Consider the following 17,836-nt stretch of genomic DNA (forward strand, 5'->3'; position numbering starts at 1 on the left):
GGTCAGTACCCAGGAGACAGGCATTTTTGTTCACACTAGCCAGTGCATTTCCACACACTATCCTTTTGGACACCACACCAAATCACTGGCCAGCAACTGACTGCGTCACTTTGAGCCAAACAAGCATTAGGCTTTCATACAGCAGAGAAATTATCACTCCATTAAAAGAAGGAAAAAAAATATAATGCATGATCATCATTGTGGATAACCTGACTCAGAGCCCTGAAAGATGGATTTGAGTCCCAGATCAGGGCGCCCTGGTTCCCCCAAGCTCTGGCGTGCCCAGCACGCTCCAGAGCCAGCCGGTCGTGAGAGCCCAGCATGTGAAACTATGACGACGTGAGCCTCTGCTTGAACGGCTCCAAATGCCAGCAGCTCCTCTGGATGAGGACACACAAGTCACGAGTGGGCTGGAAACCAGTCCTGGACAACAGCTCTGGATTAATACACAAGGAACGCTGGAGAGGAGGAGGGGGAGCTGCTGAAGACAGGCAGTTATTCAATCCAGCTGCTAACCCGCTCCAACCACTCACATGTACAGAGTCTCCTGCGTTTGTTCAGTCTGACTCAAAGCTACCATGCATCCAAGAGTTAAAGTACACAAAAGACATCTATACAAACACTTGCCAAAAATCTCATTTTCCAGGTGGAAGTTGGTTGTTCCATGGATGGCAGAAGAAGGGATTTCATCTTGCTTTTACATGACAGCCTCTGCCTCCTTGCCTCAAAATTCCCCAATTAACACTTCTGCAAGAAATTTTGAAACTGTGCATGGCCACGTATTTATCTACGCACATTCTCTCCCCTCCCTACTGAGTTCTGGGCCACGGGCTAAGCTGTCAAGCCAAGTTTCATCCCAAGCAATTTTTAAACACTCATCCTATAAATCCTCTGAAAAGGGAGTTAGTAATGGAAATGCTGACAGAGACTTGAAGAGACAGCAGGGCAACTATATCAGTCTACTATACATCAGCTTCATTAGCTGCAGATCCTTCTCTCCTTCACCTTCGTTTTCCATTAGCATACTTTGGCTAATTAACGCACAAAACCTATGAAACATTCTTACAGTAGAAGGCAACATTTGGCCCCCAGCCCAAATCAACATTAAGAAACTTCAACATCCTCAGCCAGACATAGTAACTGTACCAGATGGAGCTAACGTACAGCTACAAGTAGTGACGAGGAAACTGAAAGAAGAGGAACACATGCAAAAAGTGGACCATTGAAAGAGGGAAAAGCAGCAAATGTGTCTTACCGCTTTCGTTTTTCTCTATGACATCCACAACCTCTCCAGCCTGGAGGCTGATCTCAGAGTTCTCCTGCTTCTCATAGTTGGACACCACCACATATTGCTCCAGGATCATGGGTTCAGAGTTCGCATCAGCACCTGGGGAAGGGAAAAAGCAAGCCGTAAGCCAGCTTCCAGCCATGACTCCTTGAGAGCGACCTCCGTCCATCTGATTCACGACAGGCCAACTTGTCACCAGAGCCAAGCGAATCAGCAAACAACCTTGGCTCGCAGCATATCCCCAAATGGCTGGCCATATAGAAACAGCCTCCTCTGGCCCACAACCCAGCAGCACAGAGGGACATTGGAGAGCAGAAAAAGAAAAAAGGGGAGGAAAAAAAAAAATACGAGAAGGAGCCGAAAACAGTGAATTATTTGCAAAGTTTCATGATGGATTCTGAAAATAAAACTCTTCCCAACATGGTTTCCACAATCCTTGCTCCCATCAGAGAGAAAAATCCTGGGCAGAAGCAGCATAAATCCACAGCTGAGCCATCCCCCCAGTAAACCCAAAGAAAAAAAAAAAAACAGCTCTCCCCTTGGCAGTTCAGCTCCTTCTCCACTCTAAAGGCTTGAGCTGAAAGTCAAGAGGGGGCTGTAGATGCCAATCATATTCGTCTGCACTGCAGCCCTTAAATAGAAACACATGAGCGGGATTGAAAGAGAGGGAGGTGGGGTGGAGGGAAAGAGGGGAGGGCGGGGAAGAGTGTTTACTTGAAACAGAAGAAGAAAAAAAAAGTTATAGCGCCAGATCCTTGCTCAAACACGGCCACCCCCCGCCTGCCCCCCGCCAGCTCCACAGTTCCGCATTCCCTGCAGCAGAGCAGCCCCGAGCGGGACAGAGGCACAGCGCGCTCCGGCTTCCCCCTCTCCATCACCCTTCGGTGCCTTTTTGCAGCCCATGGAGCCAACCTCTCCAGTTGTTTGGTTTCTCTTCATATTGAGGACTTTTGGCTGTCAGAGACAGTTATGAACGAGAGTAGGCTCTTGCACAAAGAGGGGCGAAAGAAAGTGCGAAATAACTGTTCTCCTCCCTTCCCCCACACTCCTGGAGTTTCTCGTTGGTTTTTGATTTCTGACTTTTCCACCCGCAAACTGAAATCGTGCCTGTCGGGGTGGAGCTGTGAGGCAGGCATGCCGCAGTGCCAGACATGGAGGGAGACCTCCTTGTACTGCTGCCCGCCGTATGAGATGCGTCTCAGCTCACCGGTGCAACATAAACACTACAGATGGGGGCCTCCGCACTCCAAAGCCCAGGCACAGACCAACTGTGCTCTGCCTGGAAACTGCCTTGAAAAGTCATGAAAACCTTTAGGACATCAGGGTTTCTTAATCTGCCCTCATTTATACACTCTTCAAAGTGTTAGACCAGAGCAAAAAGCACCTACAACTTCTGTCTAAGAGCCAACATGCCTAAATGCAAAATTATTTTACAGGTTTCCTGAATTACAGCAGCATGTATTAGGGCAGAGCAGTCCAGGCCAACAGCATTATTATACATTTTACATGTTAAGAGGCAGTTCCTGTGTCTCTAGATTAAGGCACAGACGGAAAGGGGAGACAGGAGCAGATGTATGATTTGCTGAAAGTCCCATTTCACGTGATGGGTGCAGAGCCAGGAGCAGACTCCAGGTCTCCTGAATCTCTGACGACAAATTGGCTACAAGAGACGGGAAGGAAGCAGCATGGTTTGAAACTGTCCACCAGACAAGTCAGGGGACTGACAGCCAAGCACGAGATGCTCAGTGCTGTATTTCCAAACACACCATGTTCATATGCGTTTGGGCTGAAGATGCAAAGTGATTCTACAGACAAATAATTAGCATCCCTGCCAAGAGAGAGGTAAAGAATGCATCAGCCATTAAAACAGCATCCTGTGAAATGAAAATCCTAGAACAAAAGGCAATTAATTCAACCATTTCCTGAAAGGAAACGCTATCACAATGCCTCCCTTTGGACCAGATTTAAGAAATCCAGAAAATTAGAAGACTTACTTGCTCCCTAAGCGTGCCTCTGACTCTCCTCAGGTTACATAGGTTAATTTTCTTTAAAGACGAGTCATCTCCTCTAGAAGTTTGTGTTTAAGAGATTTAGCTTTTCTATACATAGTTGAACCACAACCAGTAGCAGGAATAGGGGAAGAAGACCATGAACTGACGACACTGAAATTTATAATAAGAATTTTCACCATAGCTGTTCATTCCAAATAAGCATCATGTTTCTGTTCATGATGAATGAACTTAGCTTGCATGTTTAGGTTTAAACCAGTGCTAATTGGGTTATTTAGATTGTGATGAGATGCCTTCCACTGTTTCACACTGCTTCCCACAGAGTCCCTTCTCCAGTCCAGAATGGGGCGGCATCATCATCTTCCTTCAACCTATTTATGCAAGTAACAACCCCTACTTTGTTTTAATCTTAAGATAAATATCAGTTCTCTCACCAGAAACAAAAGCTGCCATGGACTGATGTTTATGCATGTGCATCAGCAGAGAATTCTGTCTGTGAAAAGGCAAAAGGAGAGACCAAACAGCGGCAAAGGGAGCAGGGGACATGCAGGAAGCTACTTCCTAAATAGACACCCCAAATATCTTCTTTCCTTTAATCTCCTAGGCAGTTTTCATGGGAGTAGAGTAAGGAAAAAAACAAAACAACTTACAACCCCACAGTATTGGCTTGGTGGCAGGAGCAGTGCTCATGTGATGCACATGTCCCTGCTGGGAACAAGGAGGGGACCAGGCTGGAGCACAGGCTGACAAACACCCTGCCATCAGCCACCACGGCCAAGCAAGGGACCATGTGCCAGAGGAGCGCCCTTGCCAAGAAACCCAGAGAAACAGGACTTCAAATCCACCTCCGCAACTCTGGCTCCAAAAAAAGTTGGTTTACAACAGGCCAGCAAGATAGGTTTTATCTGCACTCACATATCCAAAACCCAGCAGGACTTTACAATGCCGTTTACTCTGTCCTGCCTTGGATAAGGTACTTGCTGCAGGAGGATTTCTTTGGCACTACAATGGCTGGTGCAACATATACAATTAAGAGACTGTTTTAACAGAAGCTTGTGTGTTACAAGATTCCTATTAAGACAAAAAAAAAGTAAGGTAATAAATTCCTTAGTCTAGGAAGTAACCAAGGTCAAACAAACTTGTTCATTTACAGCTACAGCAGATCATGCCTAAAGGATATCACCCTTTGGAGGGGTAGGGTCCCTGTGGCTCCTGGAGTGATGCTCACCCTGGATTAGGCACTGCACAGCGGGGAAGATTTCAGTAACAGCAAAGGAGGAAAGAAAGGAGGAAAGAGAGAAGGAAAGAAGACAGAGAAGCAGCTCCTCCCAGTAATCAAAAGCTTTAAACATTTTGTGGGTAGCCTGGTTTAGGTTGTTACTATATTCCCTTCAGGCACAGTCAGTAGGGTAAAAAACTTTAACCCTCCTCAGCCTTCCATCCCCCACAAGCATCTTTAGATGAATTACTCCTCAATGACATTGCTGGTAATTGCAATTGTCCCCCACGACATTGCTGGTATGTTATGTCAGACTGCAGGTTTTCCCCCCAAAGGGGATTCAAAAGAACAAGACAGGCAACACCACAGAGAGCACAGCACCAATTACACCCGCCACCGTGGGCGCTTCCGCATCCCTGCCAATTAGTTCAGGTCTAATTTGTAACACAGGACACAGCATCGCATTGAAGAGTAATAGCCTGCTCAGCATGAAGCATGTCAGAGAAGAGAGATGCAGGTGGCACGAGCTCCCCAGCAAGCTCACATGCACCCTACAATGCTCCCCTGATGTTACAGTCCCACTTTTTTAAAAGCGTCTTCAGCCCAGGCAGGAGAAATGGAGAGCAGAGGAGAGTAAGGCTGATATGCCAGGTAAACTTGCCCCCTCCTCTCCCCCCAGAAAAGCAGAATTAGTGTTTTGGTTTAGCTCCAACTTGCAAGCCCTCCCCAGAGCAGAGCACATGATATAGATCACTGGCTGAAATAAGAGTTTGCTTGCCTCTCCGTTTCTTTTTGCCTCGAGTCCGTTTCCTGGTTAAAGTCTTGAGGATACCCCTCCTCCTCTCCATAGGGCTCCACTTTACAATCCTCCCGCTCCTCACCTCAGCGATTCCCTTCCTGGGGCTGGGCAGAAATGTCATCGGAGCTTGTCCATGCCCCTCACAGCTGGCACTATTAAGTGACACAGTTGCACCCTGTCCCTCTCAGCAGGCAGCGAGGAGGGAGCATCATTCCTCCTGCTGTACTCTGAGACCAACAACTCCTGTGAAAGCCTCCTAAATAAGAGCTCAGAGCACCCGTTCCGAGCAACGTCTTCCTCCTCCTCCTCCTGTGTTGCAACAGCTAAGACCTATGATGGTTTTGCAATAGCCAAAAATGAAAACCACCAACTGGACTCCAAAAATAAAATCATCTGGATATGGAAATCTGAGACTCCTGATCTTTGCCAGAGTACTCTGTTGTTATCAGGCTATAAACATGTCTACTATTTCAATCCATACAGCACACAGGCTTTTATATTGCCCTTTTATGATTATCAATCAAGTGTTTACAGATTCAGACTAAATGAATTAGTACTGGGCTGGTCAGTGGAAGTTTTGTAGAAGAAGCCAAAACCACATAAACGGTCAGCGAACGCCATAAGGATGATTCAGAGCTGAACAACCAATTGGCAGGTAGTCCAGCTGTTCCGACCTGGGCACAACTGCCAAGGACACGTGCAGGGTCTGCATGCAGGGGCGTCTGGCAAAAAGCGTCCCCAAGTGTCATGGCTTTTCATATGATAAAGTCAGAGCTTCACACTTCACATAGGGAGGAGTAACTGTGGTAGCTTGGATCTAGAGCTGTGGTTTCTTGTTAAAGCCAGTTCTTCAAGTGTAAGTCTTTATGTATCTGTGGAAAACTCCTTCTGGGGAAGGATGAAGAAAAAAAAAAAAAAAAAAGAAGAATACCCAGAATAGCAGCAAGCCTACTTGCAATCCTTAAATCAGTCCATCCCCTCACAACAATCAGATGCCCAGCTCTAAACACAGGGATTTTCTTCCCCTAAAAACTTTACCTCTTTTCTTTCTTATCTGAAGGACCACATCACTATGATAAATAAACATGTTAAAACTGCATGTTTCCTTTGAGCCTTCCACCAGTGATTTACCCCAAAGTATTTTAAGCTTACATCTGCCTAAAAATTGGGTTAAGTATCTATTGCACACAAACTAAAAAAGAGACTACCACATAAAGCACACAAGATTACAAAACAGCTCACAATCTCACAGGGGTCTCAAAAGCAGTTCCTAAAATAACCAGTTTCTAGAGTAAGCAGTGGGATAAGACTGATGAAGCTTCCTACAAATCTCCTTGGGGACAATATAGATTCAGATCAAAACCATGTTTCTAAGCCTAGGATCTCTCCTCTGTTTGGTGGGGGGGTTTGTTTTGTTTTGGGTTTTGTTTGTTCTTTTGGTTTTTGCTTTTAATGTGCCCTAAACAAAACAACCAGGCCTTTGACTCATCTCCTGGGCACTCCTTCACTCCAGCCTGCCACTCTTCAGGCCCCTTCCCACAATTCAGGCTATATTTGCATGTCAATTATTCTTGGAGGTAAAAGGCCACTCACAGCTTGTGGCAACAGGAAAGGAGATGCATCTCCATCCCTTCTGCTAGACAGGAATCCTCCCAGTCCTAACAGACTCTAACTTCATATATCAACAGCTCTTGGTGTGGCAGTCCTGAGCCACAAAGCTCTAGGGACAGAGACAGAAGTTCAGCACCACCCATACTAACTAAAGAAATTCAGTACAAGTCCAGTCCAGTCTCCAGATCTTAGCAATAAAACAGTACCAACAAAAATCCCTTTGCCTCACTATAGACAAAAATAAATACTTGGATAAGTCTATCAAATGGGTTATTAATACACTATCATTTCTGTAGTTCTTTTCTGAGCTTGGCCAGGTAGCTCTTTTATGAAAAAAAAAAAAAGGCAATTCTGTTGCTTTTTCAGAAAAGAGTTTCAGAAGCAGGGGACACCCTGCTATTCGGCAGAGATAGGATTTAAAGCAGAAACAGAAGGGATTGGATCTGACCATGTAAGTAATTTAGGAGACTCAAAGCTAGAGAAGTTTGGCCTAAAACCTTGACCAAATCCCAAAGAATGCTCAAGAATAAAACAAGGTTGAGCACCATCCACCCAGTGATGGCCAGATCAGCATGCAAACCCTCTCATCCCAGGTTAGTATCCATGATTAATGTATAAGAAGTTTCTCCATAAGAGAGTATCCATACATACACCTCCCTTAACTCCACAGCACTCATGTGCTCCGCAAGCCTTTCAGTACATGGGGCAATAGCTTCCTTGAAGAGTAGCTAAACTCTAGTCTTTGTTATCTTTCTGGCTATACATGCAGAAATCTGGTATAGATGATAATGCCACGAGCTGTATTAACTCCCCCTGGGTTGCTGCTACAAATAGCTACGGGGACCAAAGCAAACAGCATGCATTGCCACCAAGAAGGGAATATGACCAGCAATCATAGCAGCAGAAAATTAACCTGATGCCTGGATTCATTCCGGAGTATAAAACCTGCGTAGTATATTCTAGAGCTTCTAAGAACCAAGATCTGGATAAGCCTTCAAGAGTTTGGGACAAGTGACAGCTTTAAGGTAGACTGTGGCTTCCAGCACTGGAGTACGTGTCTGACACACAGCTAAAACCAGCAGCAAAACACAGCCCCCACGGAGAGTGTGTCAGGAACGAGCTTGGCCCATGGTAAATGGCAGGCACTCTCTCAAGCAAGTGCTCCAGTTCAGTTTCTTCCTTCTTTAGAGTCCTCAGCCACATTTCCAACAAAATCCTGACAAATGGAGAAATTCAGTGCTGACCTTTGCCAAGTGGAGCTTGTTAGTCTCAGGATTTTTATTTTTTATTTTTGATCTGCTAGGTTATAAGACAGAGCCAAGAAAAATTAGAAGCAGGAGGGTGAAAGGAAAAAAAAGTTGAGTCCTCTTTCCACTCCTTCTCGGAAAATTGGCTCTCTGAACGGTGATTCCAACCAACTAGGTTACAGGTAGTAACAGTTAAGAAAACTGAAGTATTTTGCACACAAATCTGTTAAACTGCTTGGAGATTTTCACACAGCTGCTAGACAGTGTCTTCCACCAGGCTGAAGTCACCTATATACTCTGGCATTCACCCTAGTCCTGCTCAGGGGTGCAACCCATTCACATTACTCCATATGGCATGAAGCAGACTAGCCAAGGAATTTAGTGGCAGTTGGGGCGACCCAAGCACGAGTACCCCACCACAGCACCTTGCAGGATCTGACTGTATGGCACCCATTTTTTTCCAACGTAGGAAATTAAATCACTTGCAATCCTTGGTTAGACTCTCCACTTTGTGAGGAGGCTCATGCCCTTGGCTGGAGCTTGGTCAGCACCAAAGTGGCTTCTGTTCTAGTCTCCAACCCCCAGCCTAGGGCACAGATATGTACTATGTGGCTATAGATCACGTTCAAATTCAAGTCTGCTCTGTCAGCCTGCCACATTACGATACAGTCCATGGCAGGTCTGGAACAAAGAGTAGCTGTGTTGGGAACTGGGGATTCATTTGGATGAGAAAAGTGAAAGGCCACATGAACTGGACAGCATGGGGAGCTAAGAACCTGCCAGAAGACTTCTGAGCAGGACTATGTATCAACATTCACCTTCTCAAGCACCATGCAATGCAATTAATCACCCACATTTGCCCTATCATCACGCACATATTTTTGAAGTCAAACTAGAAACATGCATTTAGCTAAAAGCAGTCAACAGAAGGGAAGAAATTTGTATCTTAAAGATTTCTCTTCCTTGCCCTTCAAGAAGGATGAAATCCTTGGCATTCAATTGTCATTTTGCATATAGCAATATAAAACAGTCTCAACAGATGTAGAGAGCCAGAGAAACCCAACCTCACACCCCAGCCAGGTAATCTGAGGGCTTCTTGTCATTCTTCCCAAGCAACACCACCTCTTCTGTCTCCTCCTCAACACATTTCCCTCCTGCTTCGTCTCGTTCTGTTTCTCTGTTTGAACTCCCTGGTGATCTACCAACCATGAGGCTCCTATGACTGAATACTTCAGATATTTCTGTGCTTTTATATCCAGCTATCACCCTGAAATTAGACCCACTCTGCTAAGATTGGGCAGAACCCCTCAGGGATATATTCAACTGCTGTCAAGGATAGCATTTCTGAAATCACAGCACTCTTGCTTACCTCAGACAAGCAAGCACTCATGCATTGAGGATGGTGGGATGTTGTTCACGTACTTTGAACAAGGGCATGAACTTTAATCAGGTGTGGAAAGCAGCAGGGGTGTTTCCATCTCTCCTTGCCCTGAGACCTATGGGTGGCCTTAACCACCTGGGTAACCAGGCCAGCATCCTGCACAGACACAGGGTCTATGGCTCATGATAATTTTTGTTAAGTTTGAAGGAAAGACTTCTTCTCTGGTATTCCACATCAGGTGACAAATGTTTGCAGAAGAAATTCACTGGTTACGCAGGGGAAGTCCTGATTCCTTAGACTATACAGCTTAGTTCTTGTATTGGACTGCTTCTCCCTAGACCCTGACACCTCACCTAGAAGTTATTTCCCCGCTCCCTCCTCCTTCCCAACTGCTTGTGACAAGAAGCCTGATGCTCCATGAAAATTTTGCATCTTCCTCAGAGTCCCATGTTTTGCATATAAAACCCTTTCTACTTACTGTGGAAAAGCAAAAGAGCATTTCAGAAGAACAAGAAGCACGTAGTCATGTTCCTTTTCTTAATCTCAACCCACAAGATTTCTCACTTTTGCTCCTCTTCTCTCCTTTGTCTCACATGGGATAGCAAGAGAGCAGCTGTGCAGGTACTTAGCTGTGGCCAGGGTCAACCCACCACAAAAGGGGAAGCTGCTTTGGATTGTAGCTTTGAGTTGGGCAAAGAATATACAACAACAAACTATTACCCACTGCTAGCAGCAACATCAAGATGAGGCAGCAGTCAGAAAAGCAAAGCTCTTCCTTATCAGAAATCGTGCATCATGAAAAACCAACATCCAAGTAGAGGACAGATTCTGGATACACACTGTCAGAGACTAACATTCAAGACAACTCCAAAACCACACCTAGTTTGAACTACAGACTTCTCTTTTTAATAGCATGCAGAACACCAAGACACAAGATTATTTACCTGGAGCGACACTCTTTTTTGGAGTCTCAGACAAACTGGACATCCAAACTTGAAATCCAAGAAGAGGGCAGCCATGAAAAGAGAAAGTAATTAGAGAAACAAGAAAACAGTCATATCAGACAGTTTGAAAATTAGCCAAGACAGCTTTGAAAGAAGCGTTTTTCTTAAGAGGGGTGTTGGCATGATGGGGACTCAGTTAAAGGTCAAGTCATAAGAACTACCCAGCTAATTTTTACATTTTAAGAGACTTGCAGAACTTATGAAACTGATCTGTAGTGATCCAATTTTGAGATCTCGGAATAAGATATGCTCTGAGCTTATTCCCCATAGGACAGGGAATGCATACCAAGAGACAGTTTGACTCATTAAGCCTCAGACCTGCAAAAGCATTTAGTTTTGCAGCTGTTAATGATCCCCAAAAGACCAACAGGCGACTCACAGAGATTGAGTTTAGCAAAAACATGCAAGTTTCTACAAGCAATTTGTTACCCTGGAATAGTATTAAGGAAAATAACAATTGACAAATAATGCTCCATGGAAAAGAGTACAAGCTCCAGTAATGGTACATTCAAAGTATAACTAGAAATACCATTTTTCAGCCAATGAATATGAGGCAGAAACCTGGTTAAGGAGAAGGCTAATAGAGTTGCTACCAACAAGGTCAAAAGATTTCCCTCCCCCTCCATGAAATGAGGTGTAAATACTTGGCTTGGGATTCTGGGAATAATCTTCAAATGTTAAGTGTTTTGTTCTTTTTTTTTTGTTTGAATATACTGGAAGCATGTTTTAAAAGTTAGCAGGTTTGCCCCTGTTTCAAAATAAGAACCAGCAAACATTCCCCTTCTGTGGGATGAGGAAGAAGAAGGGCAGCTGTTACTCTCACATAGCATGGAAGAAGAGACGAGGAGAGGTGTTTATATGATAGGCTAAGAATTGCCTGAATTCTGACAAACAATTCCAAAATGCCATTTTAAAAACTTATTTGCAATGTGGAACCTAGTTCAGGACCCATCAGTTTAACAACAGAGGAGATGCACCCTTCAATCACTTGGAGGGGCAAGCTATACTGGTGGCCTTGTCTGTTTGACTTGTTACTGTGTTTTGACCTGCAGAATATCATAAAGACAGCCAAAAATCAGTAATAGATTCCCAGTACATATGTAACTGAGAAATTGCTAGCATGATACAAAGCATAAGAAACAGCTTTCAAACCTTCCCACTGGAAACCAGAGGTCCAAGAAACACATTGCTGCATTTCCTCAGAGCTAAGGGAATGGCGAGGTTTTGAAATCCTTTCTTTAGGTCAGGCACACAATTTTCATTGCCTTAGAGCAAAACTGGAATTCAGATAGATTCAGTATTTTGCTTACTTTTCAGTAAGTTCTCAATAGTGGCAGTCTGGAGAAAAACCTGAAGTCTTCCAACCATCTAACTCCCAAACCCATGCACTGCACTTTCACAACACAATAAAAAATGCACTATGATAAATAACAATAATTTACTTTGGATTACCATTTAAGAAAAAAAGAAAAAGGCTCTGCATTGGTAGACTACAACAGGAAATCATCTGGCAGAGTAACTTGTGCTCTAGCTTATGGAGGGAATATACAGCATGTTTCTATTACAGACTCAGGGCACGCACGGGAAAGGGTGTGAAGGAGTTGTTGTCAGCAGCTTGTCTACTAGCTTTTGAGTAGACTTCCACTGCCTTCAGGAACAGGATTATGAACTTCAGTCAGCTGTCAGATCTTTTTCCAGACAGAAGAACCTGAATATGGCAGCGATAAATAAAGCAGAAGATGTATTGCAGGAGCAACTGGGAAGATTTCAAACAGTTTGCCCCAACCCAAGCTGGCAGCAAAAGGCTGAAATAGCTAACAACTACAGATAGAAGGAATAATCTACGCTTAACACAAGTTTAGGACTACCCTGGATCTGCCTGCCCAAGAAGAGAGGGAGTTTAAACCTAGATCTGCAGTAGCCATATCTACACAGATACCTAGTGTGAGATCTCAAGGAACCAAACTTCACCATAAAAACCAATTCTGTTAGCTACTATCATTTTTTTTTTTTAAATTTCTTTTTAAACAAAGTATTTCCTCTCCCTGTCAAAACCACTGGTCTAAATCAGAATAAAAGGGCAATCTACGTATTAACTGGTAAACAATCCCACAGGTCCCCAGTGTGGGCTCCCCAGCCCAAGAAGCAGCACAAAAGCAGCACTTCTCAGCTGCCCCAGCCTGACAGCAGCTAGATGTGGATGAGGTTGCTTCTGAAGCAGAAGACAGCTAGCATATTTCAGCTGCTCCTGCACATCTGCTTAGCATTAAACTTCCTTCTTGGGGATTTTTTTTTTTATTCCAAGACGTTTAAGCTCTAATTGCTACCAGCTTCTAAGAGTTCCCCCTACAAATAATAAAAATATCAGACATTAGTGATGGATTCCACTTCACAGAGAGCTCAAACGAAGAGCCGCAGAGGGAGCCATGGTACGGGGAGGAGGTCAAAGGCCCCAGAAGCACACTGTGCCCGAGCCAACAAAACACAAGCTTTGAACAGCCCTGGGTTTCCCCTTTAGGACAGAGTTTTACTGGAATTCTGCATGGGGCTTGGAGCCGGTTTCCAATGGGATTCATAACGGTAAACGAACAAACCCTCGCTTCCTGCCTCTCCTCTCCCCTGTCGCTGCACGGCCAAGTGCCGGCTGGTCTCAGATGACTTGGAGGTGGAGGGGTGAATCTCAGTATTTGGAAGGGAAATTAAAGTTGCCTGCTCAAAGCAAGCCACTCCTAAGGCAACAGCATCCTAGTTCTGCTCCTAACACCAACCCCCACAGCCCTTGCTCGCGGCTTCAGCTGGAGCCAGAATAAACCCCTCCAATAGGAATTATTTTTAAAAGCTCAAAAGAAACATGGGTCCATAAATTACAGCTAAGCCATGGGCCGAGGCTCCCCATTGGAGCTGCACTGCACAGAAATAGCAGTGGAGCAGGCATGTCACTGGAAGTGGCCACTGAACCCCATCCCATCTGAGCTGCCACCATGGAGGTGGGCAAGCCCCAAGACGGGTCAGCTGGGCTCCTCAGGTGGGAAAAGAAAGGAAGGAGTTGGGGGGCAAAGGCTTTAAAGACATAACTAAGCTGGTTGCTGTGGTTAACAAAACACATGAAATGAATGATTGTAGATTTCACCAGAAGCTTTTCTGCTGTCAGTGAGACTGTTTGGTTTGCTGCTCCTCCCACCACTGGTAGGAGAACAGGCACCAGACTGCCGGGGACCAATGCTTTACACTTGTGATACAGCCCCACTCATCTAATTTTAGCAGCAGATTGTGTCTTCCATGCTGTTAGAGCAGAGAAAGCTTCAGGAAAACCTACAAAAGCTAGAGTCAGTCTAGAGTCAAATGCACGAGCTCAATGCTCTCAAAATCCAGGAGATGCCACATTCATGTTTCACATTATATTGCATATCCAGTGGATCCCTGGTTCAGCAGGTGCAGAGAAATGCCTCCTCCACAGGCATTTTATCAGTAGCTACTGACGCAGGTTTATTTTTCTTTGTAACATCGCTTAAAATTTTCAGTTCAATCTTGAGTCCGGTATTCATTATTTAACACTGCTATAAAGGCTAGAAGGAACACCCTCCTAAAGATTCACAGGTTGCTTATTGCTGGGGCTATCAGGGACATTTATAACAATTTTTTTTTTTTAAAAATAGTGTCTGTATAGCTGTTCAGTCTGTTAAGCTACCTACTTCCCAACAATATTCCTGCACTAATTCTGGGGAATTGGATCACACTGGTCATGAGTCTAAGCATGGTGGTAGTTCTGGCCATACAGCCCTTGCTGGAGCACATAGCTGAGAAGTTAGCATGGGCCAAAGACAAGCCCCAACAAGTGGCCTGGATGTGGCTACCTTGTTTTGGAGGGTAAGAAGAGTTTAATTATACCGGCATGACCTGTTCTATGGAAGTTGCCTTCCACAGGAGATAACAGTCCTAGCTCCATTTAATTAATAAGACTCTCATTCTCATGAAGCCCTGCCTTAAACATTGCCTGGAAATACTGAAGTCTCCCTGCAGCTGTTAAGGTACACCTTAAAATACTAAGAGGAGGATTATAAGAACAAGCAGCCATGCTGAAGAGATGCTAATATCTGAAAAAGACTGCCCCTTTCCAACAGTGATCAATTCTGCAGGTCATTAGTCCTCTCCATAAGGAGGTACTACTGACTCAGTTATTTAAGGAGCACAGTGGCAAGTGCAGCTGAACATTTTGCAGATTCGTTTCCCAGACATACACCCTTCCTGTCCTAACTGGAAGGGTGAAAAGAGACTAAGCACTGCAGTCTTAGAGTAAACTGAAAATACACTGGCTTCCTGGGAAGCCAACAGTCAGTGCTCCACTCAACTTCAGGGAACTTCACTGGTGGTCCAGTAACTGGCAGTGATTCCTAAGACTGGAGCTGGGGGAAGTAAATACTGCTTCTACTTATCACTGTTCAAATAAAAAGGCATTAACAGAAGAATGGAGATGTTCTCATCCCAGCAGTGGTATTTGGTAAATCAGCAAGAAGTGGGCTGATAAAGCTGTTCCTTAGAAGTGTCCATTTCTTCGAAGTGGCCTAGAACCTTGTTTGCTGTAACGTTCGTCACATATGGCAGAACAGAAAACAGAAATTAAGCCTTTATTTCAATCTAGATTTTAGAGGTCAAGCTTGCCAAGGAGTTGGTATAAATGAAGTGGCTTGTAGTTGTTGTCCTGGGCACTCAGGTGGGACACCTTGCTACCCAGAGGAGGTAAGGAACCCCAGCAGGCCAGGCTTACTCTACTCAATCCCTTCTCTGGCTCCTCCAGAGCTTCCTGCTGGGCTTTTGCCTCCACTTCTCCCCTCATTGCTTCCTTTCTGCCGTCTTCAGACAAGCTGAGGAACAACCCACTCTGCCTGACCAGGTCAGGCTGGCCACCCGTACAACCAAGAGCAGGGAGCTCAATGAGGAACCCCAAAACTGTGGGGCTTGTTTTTGCTCCCATCTGCAGACAGAGCACCATGCTTGGTGTTCCCCCATACCCTTGTGAACCATCTCCAAAACCTTCATCCCCCAGACCCATTAACCATTCTTTATCAGCCTGTCTCCAGGTTTCTCTCCTCTATCCCCTTCCCCTTCAGCTGGGGCTTGACACTTTGGTTAAAAGGTAAGGCAGTAAGATGCAATAGTACTAGACTAGAGAAGGGAGAGAGAAATACTTGGTGTTGCTAACATTCCCCAGGAATGAAAGTACTTTTATCAGAGAATTACTCTGATACAGAATCTACATGTAGCTCTACAATATAAAACAGCTTGGAAAGAGGAAAAATGCAAGTAAAGCTTAATCTGAATTGGAACTATTTTCACACATTTCTGGCTCACACAATTAACTCATTCAATTAGGCGGAGAACAACAGATAACCAGAGAAATGGGAGGATGGCACAGAGATGTTGCAATTGTTTTGATCTATTTCAAGCACTACTGCTCAAGGCACCCTGTTGAACTGTACCATTGATGTTTCTCCCTTGAGGCTCCAGAGGGACCTGAACAAAAACAACATTTGTGCCCAGTGCCTGACCCAGGGTGGGCCTAGTCAGCCGTTACACTTCCTAGGTACCACAATGACAGATTTATTTGCTACTGTAATTGCTGGGCAAGCAGCAGTCACTCCAGTCCCGCACCAGAGCGGCTTAAATAAGCTTTTCTTACTCTTATGTCTGTGGGATGCTGATGCATCATGTTAAAGCAAGTGCTTTAAGACAGCCCTTGAAGAATACAGCGATATATTCAATTTTTTACCCACTGGGAGACTGCATTTTAAAGTAAACCTCTCATCCCTGCAGAGATACATCCTCTTCTATGCACTTGAAGCAGAACATCATCTCCACTCCCCATGCCATCTGTTCAAGAGGCAGTATCTTAAGAGCTACATCTTGAAAAAAAATATTTGACTAGGACATTATCAAACATGCAAATCCAGCTAAAGTGCATGAGTAAGAGGATTGGCAGCAGGCATTAAATAAGGCCTTTAATTTTAGTCCTGTTCACCAAGTTCAGCCCCATCATGGACAGCCTGTGCAGGGCTTGTACTCAGGAAGAGGTGCTGCATTTGTGCAGGGAGTGGGGGCAGATGTGCTGAGCTGCAGTGATGAGCCCAGCAAGCACCTTCCTCTCTCTGGCAGAAGTGGCCATTCCAGGAGCTGCTGGGGCTCCTCGCCTCCCCGGCACCACACTGCAGACCAATCTCAGACCACTTCCACTTGCCACGTAAGCAGAGCTGCCTGGCGTATGCTAGACCCACACACACTGCTCGGAAAATGTTCACATCTGGCTTTCACGTGACTTGAGCGTGCCTCAGAAATTCATCATCTGGATAACTCACTCCTGCAGGGGAGAAATCCACAACCAGAGAGCCTTTTCCCGAGTCAGAATGGAGCAGTGGGGCAAAAGGATCATGTGCTTGACAAACTGCACAGTGACATGCTCACCAGCTGCATTTCCACAGCTTCATGCAGTCCTTTGTCCTTTCTAAAAGTACAAACTTAAAGAAAACTTAGTCCCAATTTTCTACTCTGTTTACTTCTGCAAAAGCCCGTCCTAATCCCATTCGCAGACCCAGAAGTATCCAACATTGTTTAGTTTTTGTTCTGGCAGCCATAGCTCATATTAACTCTTTCCACATGGCAAGCAAGGACTGCTTCCCACATGATCACTGTGGTACAGCCCCTGCACATACAGTTTTGTAGCAGTTCCCAGTTTTGCTGGAAAGTGCCTAGAATATCTGAACACTAATCCACATCTACAGCTGTACAAACTGAGAGCATCACCCCTCTGAGGAAAAAACCAGCCTCCAACACTGCCAAGGAGGAGGGGCAGAGAAGCCCCAGCCATTGCACTTCGAAAGTCACAGGTACACACAGTAGGGTTCAAAAAAAAAGAGCAAGAGTCAAATCCCAGCTGTGAAGAAGTCATGCTGCCAAGCACAGAAATTGTACCACTGCATCAACATGTCCAGGCAGCCTGTCTTAACTGGCAGCAGACTGAGCTGGCCAATTGATGCATACATTATAACTCCTGCTGAACACCTTATAAGTAATGCTTCCCCCACTCTATCCAGAGCAGACTGGTGAGGATTTTGCCTATCACACAGCCCAGATGCAGGCCAGCCAGAAAGCTGGAGGCACTTAGGGAGCACTATTTTAGGGGTGAGTACTCTCAATAGCCTAAGGATACATACTCTGCCATCCAGGTTTCCTTCTGACAAGAGAGATTCAAGTTTCAGGTGCTCACCGACCTGAGACTAAGTTATC

At 45.0% G+C, this 17,836-nt stretch overlaps 1 protein-coding gene across 5 annotated transcripts in view; it reads right to left on the reverse strand.

Annotated features, from left to right (window-relative positions):
* Window positions 1-17,836, reverse strand: part of SH3PXD2A (SH3 and PX domains 2A) — a 258,575-nt gene that overhangs the window by 63,966 nt on the left and 176,773 nt on the right. For 2 of the 5 annotated variants that reach the window (XM_074831207.1, XM_074831205.1), the window contains exons 7-8: window positions 10,499-10,546; window positions 1,256-1,387 (exon numbers count right to left, since the gene is read on the reverse strand). In XM_074831207.1, the coding sequence (XP_074687308.1) occupies window positions 1,256-1,387; window positions 10,499-10,546 (180 nt within the window). Of the gene's footprint in view, window positions 1-1,255; window positions 1,388-3,282; window positions 3,408-10,498; window positions 10,547-17,836 lie in introns of those variants that run through there. The other 3 variants (XM_074831206.1, XM_074831208.1, XM_074831209.1) reach the window with 2 other exon arrangements.

Source organism: Strix aluco, chromosome 7, assembly GCF_031877795.1.
Source record: "Strix aluco isolate bStrAlu1 chromosome 7, bStrAlu1.hap1, whole genome shotgun sequence".
NCBI lineage: Eukaryota > Metazoa > Chordata > Aves > Strigiformes > Strigidae > Strix > Strix aluco.